The sequence below is a fragment of the Sturnira hondurensis genome, unplaced genomic scaffold (assembly GCF_014824575.4).
Source record: "Sturnira hondurensis isolate 20B ecotype Veracruz unplaced genomic scaffold, ASM1482457v3 Scaffold0008640, whole genome shotgun sequence".
Classification (NCBI taxonomy): domain Eukaryota; kingdom Metazoa; phylum Chordata; class Mammalia; order Chiroptera; family Phyllostomidae; genus Sturnira; species Sturnira hondurensis.
The window spans coordinates 6,708,637-6,728,019 of NW_028081271.1; the positions used below are offsets into that span (position 1 = coordinate 6,708,637).

The following is a 19,383-nucleotide window of genomic DNA, read 5'->3' on the forward strand; positions in this document are numbered from 1 at the left end:
TTCTTAATCACTAAGAATTTAAATCGACACTGCCTTCCCCACACTTCAGTGAGGCAATGCTCTCTCTAATTGGGACAACAAAAAGACTATTGTGTAAGTTAGCACCTGAGGATCGTCCCAAAACATACCTACGGATTATAAAGAAGTCCAAGGAAAACGCTTCACAATGCTTCCAGTGTGAAAATGCGGCTTTGGCATTAGCTTCATCTCCATTAGTTAAAACCTTTCACAGTTAATCTCTTTTTTTCCTACCCAAAGTTTCCCATCCCTCCTGTTCGTGGGGTTCAGTAGTTCAAGAACGACAGGAAGTCACCATGCTTGGTCCCATCGAAGTGTCCTAACGTGCCCACCAAAAAGTTGTTATTGCCGGTAACTTCCCAAGGGGCACGAGCTTGCATGTTCTCAGCAAAATGACACTCTGCCTCTGCAGAGTATAATCACTCACTCACTGCACGAATATCCGCCAGCAATAGATTTCCGCAGCGAATAACGTCTGTTAGGAAGTAAAACCTCCCACTTCCCAGTTTACGGACAACACAGCAGACTGCTAATCAGAGGTACCTACATCCACGCTGCCAACTGAAAGGGTGCGGACGGCAGACCTGGCCACCTCTGAGGTTTGGCATCACCCGCGTGTTATCTCCGCTCCCCATGAACTCTCCTCCGAGCTCAAACGCAACCTTAATCACAGTCCGATGCACTGAATCCTCTTGTTCCTTTGTCACTCGCTGTAGCCTAGCTGCTCCCATTCACTCCTTCACCTCTCAGCTCAGGCACCGTTTCTGCGGCCTCCCCACGGGCCTGGCCGGGGGCCCCACGGCTGGGTTCTCCGAGCTCTTCCATCTGCTCTGGAAGAGCAGCTCAGCCCACAGTACTGCGGTCTCCCACTGAAACGCCTTCTTTCCTACACTGCAGGGCCCACGTGGACCGAGGCTGTCTTCCGTGTCTATCTTGGTTACACTGTCTTATCTCCAACATCTCAAAGATACTTAAGTGTGGAAGCACATAAAATTCTTACAACTACAAAAGACCAGAATTCAAAATACGTTGTAGAGTAAGAGAGACGCACAAACTACACTGAACTTGGAACTAAGGATACAAATGTATAGGGTATACATACATGAGCCAAAAGAGAGTCATTTAATGTGTATTGACAGACAAGATATGCCAGGCACTGGGACAGGAACATTAGGTGACGGTGGGGTCCAGCTGACATTTAGAGGCACAGAAGTAAAGTGTAGGGGACTAGTGGGAAGCAGACAAACCCTTACACCACAAATACAGAAGACTGTATGCAGGACGAAGAGCGTGGTAGTGGGCCTACTGAAAAGTAAAGAAAACGGTGGGCCAGTCTTACTCAAGTAAGGGACATCAGTATTTAGAAAGCCACAAAGAGGCCTATGAAGCAACAGCTGGAACAGAACCACATGCCCCAGGAGCCGGGGGCAGAGAGTTTTAAAGAGGAAACCCCTCCTGCGAGCACTCAGAAAACTGGGAGCCAGGAAGGCAGGCCGTAGATGAGCGAAGGTATTTCTTTTTCACAAGGAGGGGGCGGTCTAGCACGCCCACACAGAGCAGGTGCAGCGAGTGATGGCGAACGTGAGGAACAGAAAATCTGCGCCTGGGCGAACCCACATGGCAGCCACTGGCCTCACGTGGCCACTGACATTTAAATGGCATGTCAGACAGTTCACGAACTTGTAAGATGGTTTGGACAGACTGCAAGTTCTTTCGAGATCCACAGCCTCCTGCCAGCAGGAATCCTATCAGAGTGTGCCAGGGCTTTCCTCTTCCTAACGCCACCCCCGGGGGAGAGACTGTGCAGCCAGCAGAGTCGGGGGGTGGGGGGGTAGTTGGTGGGGGGTAAACACCCAGGGAAGCGGGAAATCAGTGCTTCCTGGATTTCATGCGAAATGGATCCCAAAGAGAAAGCAAAGCTTCCTAATGAAGCAGGAAAAAAAACTAGGCAGACAGTGGGGCCTCTTCAGAGGTACACTTGACCTTACAGCAATCTGCCACACTAGGCGCTCACTGTCAAGAACTGCTATCCAAATATCCCATGCTCCAGCCACACCAATTTGTCTGTAGAATTCAATATTCATTTCACACTTCTTTTCACCTCTGTACTCCTACTAACCCTGCCTCCTCGCCTGTGTGGTAAACACCTATTTCAAAAATGAACCCAGTGTATACCTTTCTATACATCTGGTACATCTTGTTAACCATGTAGGTATTAAATAGCCAAATTAAAAAAAGGGGGGCATCCATTTCTTCCATTTTACATATGTGTGCTCACCTATAAGGTTTATTACTAAACCCCAGCCTAAGACATATACTTAATAAAAACAGTACAATATTTCCAAACTGTAGGGAAACCTTTAAGATGCTCAGGTATCTAAGTCAAAGAGAAATTAAATCGCTCCAAGGTCACCAGTAAATCATTATCACCAGGATCAGAATTTAGTTTTCCTGAGGCCCAGACGAGAGTGTTTTTTCTGTTATTGTTTTTCCCCTCCCCATCACACCACACCGTATAATTTATTGCATTATGGTATTTCAGCGCTCCATAAACTCTGAACTGTGACTCATATAACATTTGAGGAGGAATAAATGGCAATAGTTAATCATTATTCACTTAACAGGTCCATAAATGCAAGCCAGAAAAGGAGATCGTGTGGGCAAAAGCAGGAAAATGCATTCGCAAGTGCTGGCATTCGTTTTAGCCTTTTTCTGCAAAGCCCTGTTACATTAAAAATAGATATGAAATGACAACATTCTCTCTCCTTGGCCTAGAAAAACATCCTATTCTGTAGACCAGTCGTATTATAAATGTAGGTGGGCTGAGAGAATAGATACCGTACCTTCTCACCAACTAGCAGTTCAAATTTACCCCATGAACGCAGGTAAAACTAAGAAACCAAATTTTCCTATGCTTTAGAAATATCATTAAAAATACTCTTGGGCTTTCTGTGCTACTTTAGAGAAGACTTCGTTTAAGAAAGAAAGAGAATGGCAGGTTAACTGTAATTGTTCCGCTAGAAAATTTTATTCTTGGGTATTTCTTACCAATCAATACCAAAAACCATCTCCAAACTGCTCAACGTTTAAGAGATCAAATGGATTTCACGAGGCGGAATGCAGGTGCAAGTGGGCATTAAAGGATTAGAAGATAAATATAATGTGAGAGGTCCCCATCACTGAAGCTACCCTGATGTATGCATTCAGCTACTTTGTTCTGTCCACTAAGAATGTAGATGATTAAGACAGAGTCTTATTGTCAGAGTGTTTAAGAAACAAAGATGAAGGGTGGAAGGCGAAGACTGCGTTTGCGAAATAGTAAGACAGCCGAGAATACGGGGCGCATACCGAAAACGGGGGAAAGAAAGCAAGGGCTCTTGCTGAGAGCTCTGTATTCCGAGCAAGTTTGAACTTGGGACAAGTTTGAACTTGAACTTGGGCTCTTGCTGAGAACTCTGTATTCCGAGCAAGTTTGATGAGACATTTGACCTAGTCAACCCTGTTGTTCCTGTAGATAACCAATCAACTACCCTCTATGCAAACGAGGCCCGAAGACCAGCCAGCCTCGAGCCAACAGGAGCCAAGTGACCACCTGCAAGAGAGCTCAGCTAAGCCTGGACAAGACTAGAACTGCCCAGCAGAACCCTGACTAAACTGTGGTGGTTCTTTTAAGGCACGGAGTTTTGGGATGGTTTGCTATTAAGCACAAGCCAGCTAATACATCAAATACCCTCATTTCTCGACGTTACTGGATTTCTAAAAAGCCAAGGTATTGTGATAGGAGCTTTAAATACAAGGCGGGGCAGAAGTAGGCTTTCAGGTGTGTGTAGGTATGCAAAGCAGAGCTTATTCTTGTATTATTTACTAATGAATGTATTATTTTTCATACAAACGACTGTAAACCTACTTGTGCCCTACCTATTCATCTCAGAGCATCAGAGCCTGGAGTTCACGGGATGGATGGGAGACACAGGGAGGGACTGAAGGCTCCTGGTCTGTAGAAAGAGGTTTGAGACACCTGTCCTGCAGAGGCAACTCGGTGGCAGCCAGAGAAGGAAAAAAAAGTTTCTGAACTCGATGAAGTCCAACCGCAGTGAGAGAGCAAGTACTAGGAGTTTTCTGAGAACCAAAACTATCAAAGAGAAAGTCCTGGCTCCGGAGGAAAAATACTTGCAACCGTTTCCCAATCGCTGGACTTGAGAATGAGTGGAGGAAGGTGAAAAGATCAGGGAAGAAAAAGTTCTGCTCACCTAATTGATAACATTTCCTATGACTGATTATTTTCCTCTAACCCCTTGCTCCGCAATAATGCACGAACAGCAGCAACCACGCTTCCAGAAGAGTATGACCCGGTAGCACTTTGTGTGACGACAGAAAAGTTCTACAATTGCACCGTCCGAGGTGGTAGCCTCATCACTTGAGATGTGGCTAGTGTGACTAAAGACTGAACTTTTAAATTAATTTAGATAATTTAAATAGCCATGAATCATCTCAGCTCCTTCACAGGCTCCAATGTCCAATTACACCAAAGAACTTCAACATCTACAACATTCACAATCTTTCTCTGTGGTTAAAATGTGAATAACAGCAACTTTCTTTATCAAAATCCAAAATCTGTACACACGTCTTAAATCTGAATCTGAATCTAAATGCAAAAAAAAAAAAAAAAAAAAAAAGCAAAAATTTCCAAGATTTTGACCGTGCTGACACTGCTCCGTAATTACCACTCCCTGTTACTAGTCGCCACTTCCCTGGGCTTGGCTGGCAATAAAGAAACCAGCCGGGTGGCTCAGTCGCTTGCAGCGTCATCCCGTGAACCGAAGGTTTGCAGGTTTGATCCCCGGTCAGGGCACATACCCAGGTTGCAAGTCTGAGCCCCAGTTGGGGTGCATATGGAGGCAACTGATCTATGTTTCTTTCTTACATCAACGTCTTTCTCTCTCTCCCGCCTCCCTCTCTCTCTAAAAAAGCAACATAAAAATGTCCTCCAGTGAAGACAAAAGTAAACAAACAAATAAATGATACAGGCTTTGTTGTTGGTTTACAGCTTTATCTGACGCCTAAAAATCAAGAGTCTCTGCATTTCACAGTGACTTTTGAAAAATCATTATCTACCAATTTATATTTTTTTGCTTTCTGATGATCTCTTGCTAACGACTTTTTAAAAGTTATCAATGGAATGTATGGTGATAGGCGGTAACGATGTCATAGAGGTTACTAGCTCAAAGTCACCCACTTGTTCAGTTTATCTTAAGTTGTTTAACTTATTTTTCAAAGTGGTTCCCCCACATATTTCACTGTGAGCCACACATATAAGAGCTTAAGACAAGGCCCTTGTCCTCAAAAACACACAACGTACTTAAGGAAGCAGCCCTTACACCTAAAAGGGAGAGATGAGTTGGAAACTATTCTCTCCTACTCCACTGTTCAGGCAACACCAATTGTGTGGCTTCGGGACCTGGCTCTGGGCTACGCCTTTTATGTCTGTACATCACTATCAATGAGGAACCACCTTGACCCTATAACGCAGCTACAATGAACTATCTTCATTTTAAAGACACTTGGGGCTGTGAAAGGTGAGGTCACAGGTCAGTAAATGGCAGAGCTGAGACCTGACCCCAGTCTGTCTGATCCCAGAGCCCAAGCTCTTAACTCCCATAAATAACTACAAGTATATAAATTATAGTTATACATTCAATATATATAATGATTCAGTGAGAACACGTGAGCTTCTCCCATTGCTCTGGGACGGGAACATTCTCTTCGAGAAGCCTGGCTACTTCGGCAGGTGTCCTTGGGACTCCCCATCTCTGTCACAACGTTTTCCTCATCACATCACTTTCGGACACCCTTGGCCACAGGCATGCACTTGAGCTACCCTATTTGCAGCCGCTTTCCCCAGTGATTTTTCTGAATCACTTGACTATATTCTTTTCATTAAGCTGAAGACCTTGAACTGCAGCCCATTTGGCGTTAGGGAGTATTTACAAACCTCAGGCATCTTCAGAGTGGACAGGGTAATTTCTTCAGTACTTGTTACCACCAGACTATAGAATTCAATTTCTAAACTTCTACTTTTAACCCCTACTTCAGCAGGGATACCAGGACATTTTACATGCTTTAAGAAGTACAATAATTACAATAAAACAATTATAATACTCCAGTGAGCAGATTAGAAAACTTAACATTGCTCAAGCAACTTTTACACAAAGTATTTTACAAAAACCAAAATGGCAACATATATGACACATAATATAGGGAACTGTTCTGCGTGGTGTGGGACTGTAGCCCAGCTCCCACTCAGAAAAGCCAGTGGGAAGTGAGGTCAGGCCCACAGGAGCCACACCCAGAGATAGGCTCTCCCGTGGAGAATCAGGCCTGCATTGTACCTAGGGTGCTATGAAATTTGCTTTTGCTAAAACTCCCTCACCCTGAATTGAGGCAGAAAGTGCTTACTATAACTTCCTAAAGTCTGTGCTAAACTTCCCAAGTATGGAGTGTACCCAGTTCAACCAGTTTTCCCCTTGATCTGTAACATCCTTCTCTTTGAAGTAATTAGCAACATTCTTTCCTTTGTTATCTGTAACAGGTAATCACCTACAGCGAACCCGAACCTGTGCATAGTAAATGAGGACCATCCTCAATGTAATGTACCCAGAAAAGCAATAAAAGCCTGTCCAGGCTGGGGTCGGGGCCCTCTCTCTCACTCAGAGAGCAGCCATACTGTCCCCTTTTCTCCACGGGGCTTCTGTAGTCCGTGTGAATTTGTACATTGTGGCTACAACACACGGATCCTGCCCGTCAGGATCCGCATCAATATGATATGTGTTCACAGCTTCCTGAAAGGTTAAACCCCAAATTATTACCTGTGGTTACTCCTGGGAGACGGAATAGGTGGGCCAAAGGAAGAGGAGAAAGAGAAAAAGGCACTTCCATGTTTTACTTTGTATACTTCTTTATTGTGGTAATGTTTTACTTTTAACGAGTGTATTATTTAAAGAAATTTAAACATTAAAATATTTTAAAGGTCCGAGTGAACAAATATAGAAAATGTTTATTGCCTGAAACTAATGTTAGGCTGGAAAATTTTTTAAGCCCTCAAATATTAGGTCATGCCTATAAAAAATTAACACTTCTTAGAACTGTTACAGTGGCCTATCTTTTAAATTTCTTCTAATGTTTTTGAAGCAAAAATTTAATGAAATGTATCATACACTCTAAAATGTCCTCTTACTGTAAAAGTAAGTTTGCTAGAGCCAGAGGGTCTTTTAAAATCTTATAGCCCAAATCCTACACTTTAAAGACAAGGAAATGAGGTTCAGGAACGTTAAATTAATTCCTGGAAGTCAGACTTAGCAGCAGAGTCGGAGCCAGAGTTCAGCTCTTACCAAAGAAAATGTTTGGAGTTTCTCTGGTACACCAGCCACTGCAACCGCAGGGGGCGCAGCAGAACGACAGCCGAACTTCCCCCCTCCTTCTCTCCTCCAAATCAGAATCTCCGTCCATGTGAATCTCCATCCACTGTAGGACCCAGCCCACACAGTTTCAGAGGTGTCCAGGTGCTTGGGCAATCCACCCCACACCGAACATCTGGGGCCCAGAGCTTAAAGACATTGAAAAAACTCCACACCCTCTTATTCAAACAGTTTCTTCAACACAGAATTGTTTTTTGTCCCTTTCCTCACCACTACTGGCCATATTCGGGAACAAGAAGTATCTCAGAATACCATGAGACTCAGAGAGCTGTAACAGGACTATGACGTAAGAGAACCAGCACTAGGGTGGCAGAAATCCCTCTGAAGAAAAGGCCCGGAGAGCCTACAGGAAGAAGCTCGCTGCTCTTAAATTACTCATCAAAGCCTAAACCACCTCCCAGAATCTTCCTGACAAATCTACAACGACTAGCCCACATCAGTAAACCCTTTCAAAATGTAAGCTAAATAAAATGTGGTGTTTGCAAGATGAAACAGAAACCCTGAACAGTTGTGTCAACGTTCATTTTTCCTTCGTTTTGGAAACGGCGTTGGTAGTGCATTGAATGCTGGCTTCTCCCAAAAGGTATGTCCAACCTAAAATCTCTGACTATGACATTATTTGGAAGAAGAGTCTTGTATGAATGACATCATCCAGTATGTGCTTGTGATCGTCCTACTTTTCGAGTGGGTCCTAGATTCTATTAAGCGTCCTATTAAGAGAACAGCAGAGAAGGACCTAGTGAAGACACAGGACAGGTGGCCAGGTGAAGACGGAGGCGGAGACAAAGGAAGCTGCCACCAGAGGTGGGAAGAGGCGAGGAAGGGGTGACCCCTGGAAATGTCCGAGGGGGCATGGCCCTGCCAGCACCTTGACCTCGGACTTCTGGCCTCTAGAACGGAGAGAGAATAGATTCGCCTTGTTTTAAGCCACCCAGGTTGGTGGCATTTTGTTACGGAAGCCTTAGAACTTTAATACACCTTTTTGTTTGAACATCGAACAACAGTATTGAAAGAATACACCCCTAAAAAGAGAGAAGAGGTGGATAAGAATAACAAACAATTCCACAATCCAAAGAAAATCACTCCTATTGTATTCTGTATTGTATTAACATTATCGCGTTGTATTGTTTTCAATTTGACATATTTTATGACTTTATAGAACATTATTCTACATACGAGACTATTAAAAGGCAGAGGATTAAAAAGAGTCTCAGGCCCAGAGATGATTTTGGGTAGGAATGTGCCAAATGCTCCAACTAACCTAAATTAATTGTATGCTTCCCCTCAAGAGGAAGCAGGCCACCTCAACTTGGGGGGCGGGGGGGCGCGGAGAGCTCCTGAACAGCTCTGGCTGAGAAGCCCGAATGAGATGTCTTATTTTTTTAATTAATATATAAAACAAGCCTCACTCGTACATCTGCTGTATCACCAAATATATTGTCATTTATCGCATTCTTTCCTTCCCCAAAATAAATTGGTGAGATAAAAACTGGCTAAATGTTTTTCAGTAACCCCACAACAGCAATTATAAATACTAGCTGAAGACCCATTAAACACAAAGTCCTAATTACAAAGTTGTAACAGAAAATCAGCAAAAACCCTTTTATCTGAATAAACCAAAAACAATTTCTCTGTTTTTATTTGAGTTCAAGCAACATGGGCCTCGGGGTACAGTGAGATTAATTTTTTTTTAAGTTTTCAGCCCTGGCTAGTGTAGCTCAGTGGATTGAGCACGGGCTGAGAACCAAAGGGTCGCGGTTCGATCCCCAGTCAGGGCACATGCCCGGGTTGCAGGCCAGGTCCCTAATGGGGGCCACATGAGAGGCAACCACACATTGATGTCTCTTTCCCTCTCTTTCTACCTCCCTTCCCCTCTCTCTAAAAATAAAAAAATAAATAATCTTTTTTTAAAAGTTTTCAGAAATACTTTTTACCCAATAAAATATTCCCTTCAGTCAGAAAACATGCACCTGGGCTCGCCCTGCGCTTTCCCGAACTCTCCTTCCCACTTCAGCTGACGTGATCCCTCACCTCTCTTCTCAGACGGATTAAGAAACAACAATAAAATGCCTGCCACCATGAAAAAAACATAGACTCTAAAATAAATATAAAATATACGAGAGGTTAGAAGTTATATATTTTTAAATGTTCATGGTGACTACCGAAATATAGCGTGCTTTGAGTCAGTTAAGCTGTTAGAAACTACAACAGCTCACCAGATGTATGGAACATGCAGAAGGCAACACAACGGATAATCTTTCTAATTTTTAAACTAAATTATGAAAGCAAGCAAAGCAGAGTGAGATGGGGAAGCAGGAGACAGAAACTACAGGTTCCATGCAGCACATGACTGTCATTCTGTCCCCACTTTCCCATGGGACATTCTTGTCTCCGGAGCTCGGCCCAGCCAGCTGTGATGCTCTCAGAACAGGGCTCTCGACCGCACCTTACAAAAACCACAGCGCAAGTCCTGAGGTCTGGACGGCGGGTGGACAGGGGGCACCACAGGAGGGAGGAGGGACACGCACTAAACCAAGGACAGCGGTTTCCCATTCCAACTTCCTAAGCCTTCTCTTTGAACAGATGAAATGGAAATCGTAGGCATTTTGGTGATTTTTAAAACCTGTGTCAGTCCATCAGAAAGCAAGCACTGGGCAGCAACCACACACTCGGTATGGTGTTTGGTTTTCTGGTAACGACAGTAAGAGATCATGGCGGTCCTGGCCCCCAGGGACCTGAGCCTGGACGGCACCCCCAGCAAACATCGGCGCGACCAGCACCCACACTGAAAGCAGAGGCAGAGCAGGCCCGCAAAGGCAGGCCGGGAGGCTGGCCATCGCTCCCCCAGCCCCATTATTCTAGAAACATGAATGGCCTTGCAAGACAAAACCGAATGTTCAGTTTTTCCTATAGTTATCACTTCACGTCCAGCCCCTGGGGGCTTCAGACCCCCAGCTCAGAGACACTACACAGGATTGCGCTGTCTTTATTTAGGGGCTGCCCTGGACCGAATCTCATCACGGCCTGCCAGGAGTCCACGGGCAGCTGTGGCCCTGCGGGCAGCTAATGTCTGTCCCTGCAGTCCTGGTGCCGAGTGGATTAGGCTGGGAGCCCACAATGGACTTCTATTCACAGACCGTCCAGCCTGGGGAGGAATTCGGGTCTCATGAAGTTCAAACCTCCAGAGCCCCATAGCGACCCCCATAAAATAGATCGAACAACTAAGTTACACAGGAAGTGGCTGAGCAGGAATTTACACTCAGAAATCTCCAGGCTCCTCTTCCAGTTCTAACTCTATCCTATAACTGTTTCTTGTTGGCAGCTGACGGCATCAAAACCTAAGATAAACATGAGCTCAAAAGCCAAACCTGATACATTGGAAACTGCCTTCGTCATTCCTATAAATGTCAGATATAGCAGAGATAGGGAGGGGGAGAAACACAACGCACATTTAAGGTTAACCCATGTTGACAAAAAAAGGAGAGGGGAGGAGAGGGGAGGAGAGGGGAGGGGAGGGGAGGAGAGGGGAGGGGAGGGGGCTAACTGCCCTTCAGCACTTAAATACAAAATATTAAAAAACTCGTCCTTAAAATGATTTTAGCAAATGATATTGAGCAACATGTTAAAAAAAGAAAAACAGGCCCTGGCTGGTGTAGCTCAGTGGACCGAGCGTGGGCCTGATTCCCAGTCAGGGCACATGCCTGGGTTGCAGGCCAGTTCCCAGCAGGGGGCGCACGAGAGGCAATCGTACATTGATATTTCTCTCCCTCTCTCCTTCCCTTCCCCGCTAAAGATAAATGATTAAAATCTTATAAAAAGAAAAAAAAAAGAGAAACAGAATACCACCTGAATCCTAAGAATTCAATGTTCGCAGGTTCGAGGAGGACAGCATATCATCATTTCAACATGTGAAGGAGGAAAAGCAGTGAATAAAACCTGACTTTTCAGACTTGTGGGAAAACAGAGTTCACTATCAAATTTAAAAGTGAGCAGAAAAAGAGGTAGGCAAAATCTACAGATTCATTTTTACAATATTTGAAGATCTTTGGGGGAAAAAACTACAAATAGGTAAACTTATTTTTTTAAAAAAAGAATCCCTGTCATTGTGAAGGGACTGATCCCCCGTTTCCTCCCTTTGCAGCTATCAAATGTTACCGGAAACCCCTGGAAGTTGTTTGCAGCTGTAGCTCCTTCCTGTTGCACTTTGCTCAGCCTCCGTTCCAGCCACAATAAAATGCTGTTTACTTTGACCGAGGAAAAGGAACAGTTACAACGTGATCCTGGACTAGAACATGGATGAGTAGACCTATCAGCTCCAATCGAATTTCACAGCTTTACCATGCTTTGGGAATTACTATCCATCCCTCTCACTGCCCCTGACTCTGAACGGACTGTCTCCAAACAGACAAAAACAGTTCCCACAGCAGCCGAAGAGCCTACACACACCTTGTGAAGATGTGTGAGCTGACACAGCTCAGTCCCACACACACAGATGCCCACGTGTGCAAAGTGGAGCTCTCCACTGCTACTGAACACACACTCCTGAGGAATTCATCTTTAACCATAGGAAAACTGTCTGGCAGTGTATCCGTTTCCAACCAGGAAGATGTAACCAATGAATGAGAAGATGTTAAAAACTCCATTTACTAGGCAGTGTAAAATCGGTGGCTCAGGGAAAGGAGTAGTGAAGGGCACGTGCACACGCACCTCTATTTGTACAACAATGTGGCGAGTCCATCAACAGCTGTAATTCAGCCATTCTCCTGCAGCCCAGCATCCAGCCTGGGCGGGGGAAGGCCCCAGGAGGCACGGTCCTGTGTGGAGTTTGCTACCACCTGTGTCAAAAATTCTCCCTCTCTGCCTCCCCCCTCTCCCTAAAAATAAATAAATAGAATCTTTTTAAAGAAAGGACATTTATACTACTTTTAAATGAAGTTTTAACAGTATATGCATATTTATGGCAAATTACATAAGCATTTTTTCAGATTAAAAAGCAATTGTTGAACTTCCACTTCCAGCCAGGGAATCATCAGATTCACCCTCCAACACGAAACAAACAAAACGCCAAATAAAACAATGCTCAGTGGGTCATCTGAGAGTCACAGACAGATGGCAGATCCCGACAGAAGGCAAACATGGGAGGTGAGGGATCTGGGACCTCGAGACAGTTTCCACGCAGACAACCAGGAGCGATGGAGGTTTGTGTCCCCACAGAGCCTTATCTCTCCAGGGCTCACGGTAGCTTTTATGTGTGACGGCCAAGCAGTGGCCGGACCACCAACGCCCATCAACAGGTGACTGATGAACAAAGTGCAGGACGCCCACACGAGAGAAGTGTAGGGCGATGAGAGGGACGGACTGGCGTGGGGACTCACTGCCACGTGCCTGCATCCCGAAGTAAGTATGATGAGTACAAGGAGCCTCAGCACAGAGAGGGTACACACCGTGTGGGTCCATTTATCTAAGATTTTAGAAAATGCATACTGATACCTAGGGATGGAAGTCGGATCAGTGGTGGCCTGGGGGTGGGACAGAAAGGGAGCGGGGAGGGAAATCAGTGAGGGAAGGGGACACTTTTGCGAGCATGGGTATGACTGGGCTTGATCGTGAGGGTTTCGCAGTTTCACAGCCGTATCACAACGCATCCGACTGGGGACTTTAAACACGTGCCGTTTACTGTATGTCTGTTATACTTCAACAAAAACTTTCCAAAAAATGAAAAGCAACACTTGCTCTGTGCCCTAGCCATGGAAAATACCAAACACGCAGATAAGAGAATAAAAACAATGGTCTTTTCTACAGAAACACTTCAGAAATTGTCTGCCCATTTTCAGTTGCATAAACTCCTCAAAAGTTCAAATTGATAACACAGACTAAACAGAAGCTCTACTCGGGTCATTTCAGCTTCCTGAGGTCACTTGTGGACAATGAAACCTGTGAAGCCCACACTGGCCCCCACGGCTCAGGACTCCCCTTCTTCGGTGTCCTTGACACACCGCAAAAGAAGCTGCGAGTGACGCATTTATGTGCAGGGGCTGGGGCTGTGAAGGTTCAGAAAACCTCGCGTTCTAGCCTCTTATCGTAAGTCTCCCATCCTGAACATGTGCACGATTTATACCAGAAGAAGCAAATTTACCCAAACTGATACTGGACATAAACAAAACAAGGTTATAAAAAATTCTGGTGTCAACAAAAGTGCGTGTATCAGAAAAGGGAGAAACAGATCAACTCTCTTTTGCCTGTTCGCCTTGGAAAAGAAAAACAACGTAATAAGAACCATCTGAGACACAGAAGGACAGTTCCTGGCACAATCACCAAGCCCGAAAACTTTGGCTAAAAGATAAACATTCGAAAATGTCCTTTCAAACTTGTCATTTAGAGCCCCAAATTCAGATGATCAAATCCAGTCCTAAGAAGGTTTTCTGTCTTATTTTATTTTATTTTGCCATTTACGACAAAAGGAGAAAAGGCTGCAGCGGAGGTTTCTGCCTCCCCAAAGCGGCTCGGCGAGCTCACCGGATTTATGTTTACATGACGTGTTCCCAGGGACTGCATGGAGACTCTTGAAAACAGGTCACTTTATAAAAATCACGCAGATGTCATTCGTTCACCCTTATTCTGGTGTTGAAGGTTTTCCATCCAGGGTAGCTGTTCGCCCACACAGTCATTTAACTCCATCTCTTGGCCAGGAACTCGCCACTGCTTCCGAGCGTCCCCCAACCCGACGTCCAAACCCTCTTCGCCATCCGCCCACTTCCACTACCTTCAGCATCAGGCCCCAGAGCTCTCCCCGGAGACCTCGGCCTCCTTACTGCTCCCGCCACACCAGCGTGCTGCCCGCTGCCGCAGGAGTGTGGATCTGAGCCTGTGGCACACTACCCTGGTCCCCCCTGGGGTCCCTCTGCTCTCTCACGCAGGCAGACCACCCTCGTTCAGAGCATCTCTGAGTGTGCCGAGCCCAGGGAAGAAGCTCAGCACACCCTGGATGCACTAACGAATGACCGGTATGGCAATGGGCACTGGCTTCCTCCAGCCGGATGCAGGATCGCTGGGGTCCTAAACGCACCTTCCCCACTAAGGAGCAGCAAGCTGGACTCCTTTCACTTCACCGAAGCTGCGTATCCAAAGGAGATGCACACGTGTGTTAACGTCTGTGAAGGTAACAGAGCAAAGGTAACTGGGGCAAGCGAGAGCGGCTGTGGCCTCTCCCCCACCGGAGGTTCTGAGTGTGCTGTGTGCTCTGCATACTTGCACCCTGATGGGCGTGCAAACACACTCATCACCGACCACAGGAGGGAAGGACCTGGAAGCCCTTTCCCCCGGGATCCCCAAGGGAAAGCCACACTGCCACCCAGGCCTCTCCATTTCCAGCCCAGTGACTTTCTCACTCGGCCATTAATCATTAAGTAACAGGATGGAGGGTCCCCAGCTGGTGGTCTGGGCCAGTTCGTCACAGCAACTTTCTCAGCCAGATTGTCTCTCTTTGGCTTCTTCAATCTGGCCTCCACTAATACTAGACTACCTATTAAAAAGAAGTCAGCTTTAGAAGTTTTGAGGAAGAAGTATGCTTGGAAGCATTCCACTTTGGACCCTGAGGACCAGGCCCACATTTTCTGCTGAGTGGAGGCAATAGAGTCCTCTAGACCTTGTGAAGCCACGTTAACTATATTCTTTAACGATGCCCATGCTAAAATACGGCGATTTCGCGATCCGAGGAAACACTGGGTGACTGGTGGAGGGATCAGACTTCTTCACCACCCGCGCAGTCCGTAACATCCTTCACAACAAACACCCCTGTGCGCACAACAACAAGCAGAGTGGAGAACTGCAGTTGTTCTCCGCTGTTACCTGCCTTCAGCCCAGAAGGAAATAAAGCTTGTTCGTGATCCTGGGGAATTTTCTTTGTCCGTCCTGCGGGCATGATGGGTGTGCTTCCCACCCAGGGGTTTGCGAGCTGCCTGTGGACTCTGGAGGGGACTGGGTCTCCCTGACGTTATATATTAATAAGGAAGAGGTCTCTGCAGACAACTCTTCCAGAGACAGAGGACTCTTGCAGGACAGAGGGACAGTTAAGGGAGTGGCAATGCCATGCTAATCCCATTGCCGCAAGACCCAACAACACAGCAGTGACATCATCAGGACAGAGGGCCCCGGGCAGAGATAATGAGGGTTTCAAGGCTCCCCGTGAGAGCCCTAATGCACAGAACTTCCTGCAGTTTCTTCCTTCTCTTTCTCCTCAAATACACATTTTGTCCAGACCTCTGTATGTTCATATAGTCAAAAGGCTATTTATGGCTTTCTTGCTTGTCTCTTCAATAGAAGAGTTACCCTAATCTAAAAGATAGACAACATAAGAAAAATAAAAAAATATTTTAAGTCCAATTCGTCAAATAATTTTTAGAAGAAGGCAGTTATGTTCGTGAATTACCACCTCAGGGCTTCAACGCCCATATTTTTCTGTTTCTCAAGGCCTGTGACACCTCGCCCCGCCCCCCATCTCCTTGCTTTCTGGCAAACAGTTTAACTCTGAAATCCACTTTCAAAACCGTCACAAATTTCTACCTTTTCCTGTTTTATATTTGGTAGTGCCCTCTAGTTTTTTTAGCTTAGTTTTCTTTTGGTTGATTTCACAAAAAGAAGGCTGGACCGAGTTGCCCCTTGTGCAGTAAACAGTCTGCAACTGTTTTGCTTAAACATGCCTTTCATTAATCATTTAGAGATGGGTTTCAAGTCTTCCTGTTCTCGTGTAATCTCTTAATTCCAGCCCTCTCTTCCACGGGCGCAGGGCCCCGCACCCAGCCTGCCATGCTTCCCAAAGAAAAAAACACTCAGCTCCCACCTCTCTTCTCTATAATTAAGTTCTTCTACGTCTCCTCCATCAATGCCTGGTTTTCTAGGACTCCGACCTCACTGCTGCTCTCTATCAGAGCAGGACATCAGCGTGTGAGTCCAGAGAAGGGCGTTACGAACTATCTCAAAGCACAAGAAAATCCTAAGACATCCATCTTGAACCTATGTTTACTTCCAGCTCTCAAGAAAGACAGTCTCTGAACGACAGGCTGAAATAGACTGACAAGAGGTTTAAAACTAACATTTTCACATGCTGTTTAAGACATGAATCTCTCTTTCTCTCTCACACACACATACACACACACACACACTCTCTATCAGGTGTCTTTCCAGACAGTTGGGTACACCATCACTGAATGCATGCTTCTTGCCACCTGAAGAATGGCTTCCTTCACATCCAGCAGTTATGAAATAAAAATGGTGCAGAAGAGGGAGAAGAAAGACTGCTAGGGAAGCTGAGCATGCCTCTGTAGTTTTCATGTCTGTGTGTTATTTCCCTGACACACATCACAGGGACAGCAGGAACTGAAGAGACGGGCCAGCTCCCCCAGGACGAGGACAGACATGGTGAGCGGAAGCTGACGGAGGCTCATAAGCCAGAGCATACCCGTTTCTTCGGGATTCGGAATGAGGCTCCACAGAGAAGCACCGAATGACAGACCCATCTGGGCGCAGAGGCCAGTGATCTATTTGATGAGAAGTTTTATTGTCCGACAAACAAGCTGCTCTTGTTTCAACTCTAATTGGCAAGCTGAAGAGTGTTGAGTCCACGTGTTCATGCATGAATGGCAGCCAGCTTTCACTGTCAGACACTCGACAGGTGGGCTGGACCTCTGTTTGTGCTAAATAAACAACAACAATAAAAACTGAGGACTGAGCAAAAAGTAGATGCCTTGTCCAATAGGGAGGAACAAGGATTAGAAGTTTTCAAGGACTTTGGAACCAAGAAGCCATCTGCTTAGAAGCAGGGGGTCGGACATTGAGAAGAGAAAACAGAGGGAACCCTTGAGTTATCAGTTTAAGAAATTGTTCTCAGTCTGCAAACAGTTTAATCTGGCTCCTTACTGCCTGCAGAGAGAGGCACTGCTCCGTGAAAAAGTTCCCAACACTGTAACAACAACAACGACGACGATGACGAAAACCACCTGTGAATTGTGAAACGAACTCATGATATTCTTCATAAAAAGTAGTTAAGGAAATTGGGCCCTGGATGGCGTAGCTCAGTGGGTTGCATGCCAGCCTGCAAACCAAAGGGTCGCTGGTTTGATTCCTAGTCAGGGCCCAGGTCTGGGTTGCCAGGCAGGTCCCCAGTAGGGGGTGTGCAAGAGGCAACCACACACTGATGTTTCTTTTCCTCTCTTTCTCCCTCCCCTTCCCTCTCTAAAAATAAATAAATAAAATCTTCTAAAAAATTGGAATACTTAACAGCACAAGAATTTGCAGTAAGTTTAAGATAATATCACTAATTGAGGAGCTACTACTGAAACAAGCTTTGCTTTTTAAACTGCATGTAAAACTCTACGAATGAACAAAATCATAAAACAGCTTAACAAAAGCCGCTTAAAAACAAACGTGGATTAAATTGTCATTGGCTAAAGACTCGCTTTGAATAGCTTAAGAGGAAAACAGTTCATTAAAAACTAAAGAAGACTGGAAAGTCATATTTTAAGTCCCCCGTATCAGGAGAGGACACACAACAACATTCCACGCGACGGCACTAACACGCACCTGTCTTCGGATGTATTGAGAAGAACCCTTGTGGATTTCCACTTGTGATTTTGTACGTCAGCTTGTCGCTAGAGCTAGAATCCGGGTCAAATGCTTCAATCTGTACCACGGACACATCCTTGGGAGAATTTTCCATGATTTCTGGATAATACACCGGCTCCGAAGTCTGTGGCGCGTTGTCATTGACATCTTCTACCTCGATGTAGACCTCTATGAACGAGGACAAGGGTACGACGCCCTGGTCGGTGGCGTAGACTGTCAGCCAGTAGTGGGGGGCGGATTCGCGGTCCAGGCGATCAGAAGTCTCGATGACGCCTAGAGGGAAGGAAGACAGGCATGGAGGAGCACGTCAACAACAATGGCAAAAACTGCCGCGCCGAGAAAGTGTCACCCTGCACGCCAACTTTGATTGACGGAGGGCTACGTGTCAAGGTTGTGTGATCGGCAGCAACTTAGCTGATCTCGATGCCTCCGAGTCCTTTTCTGATAAAATGATGCTAAGGACAGCATGTTCCTCAGAGGCTGACTCAATAAACCCACACGCACGTAGCGATTAGAACGGGACCTGGCACCCAACACTGGCTATTACAGTGTTTGTTGTCATCATTAGGACTAGGTGCAAGGCACTGTGTGAAGTACTTTACAAATACTGTCTTGTTCAAGTCTCAAAACCACCCAGTGAGATGGATGGGTAGGAAGAGCCCATCTAATGGCCGACTGCTCTGCTTTTTTGAGGGTGAAATTTATGGTGGGATGGATGTTACTCAGGGGGCCCCAGATGAGCAGAGCCACGGCCCAACCTGAGTCCCCACAGTCTAGCACCTCTGCCCCCCACGCCATGCCATGGGACCCCCTGCTAGAGTTGAGAGGAAGAGGCTGGCGCAAACTCCTCTCCACGGCTCAGCTGGGCAGACACACCCTTTATGACAGCTGAGAAACAAGGAGGATGGCCTTTCAAAGTCCAGAGGACGGGACTGCTCAGGTCTCCTGTGTACACAAACCTTTGGTTTCTTTTACTCACTCTGAACAGCTGGCAAGACAACCAGAGTGCTCAAAACATAAATTCTTATACCGTAAGCACCGAAAAGGCAGAGGCCACGGGCTTCTGAAATATTAGCACACCCAGCACCTTACCCAAAGCCCAGTAATTATTCCTTAAAATGAATGAACAAAAATGAATACATATCTTAACTGGAGCGGATACAGGAAAGTCCTCCATCAGGACCCAACTAAGACCCAGATCTCATTAAGTCAATTAGTGAAAAATGGAGTCATGCCATCACAAAGAAGGGGGCACGTGTACCGCTGTGGC

The 19,383-nt window shown here is 45.8% G+C and overlaps 1 protein-coding gene across 3 annotated transcripts in view; it reads right to left on the reverse strand.

Moving 5' to 3' along the window:
* The window catches only part of FAT1 (FAT atypical cadherin 1), a 124,878-nt gene that overhangs the window by 49,355 nt on the left and 56,140 nt on the right, over window positions 1-19,383 (reverse strand). For all 3 annotated transcript variants that reach the window (XM_037055228.1, XM_037055229.1, XM_037055227.1), the window contains exon 3: window positions 18,072-18,386. In XM_037055228.1, the coding sequence (XP_036911123.1) occupies window positions 18,072-18,386 (315 nt within the window). The remainder of the gene's footprint in view (window positions 1-18,071; window positions 18,387-19,383) is intronic.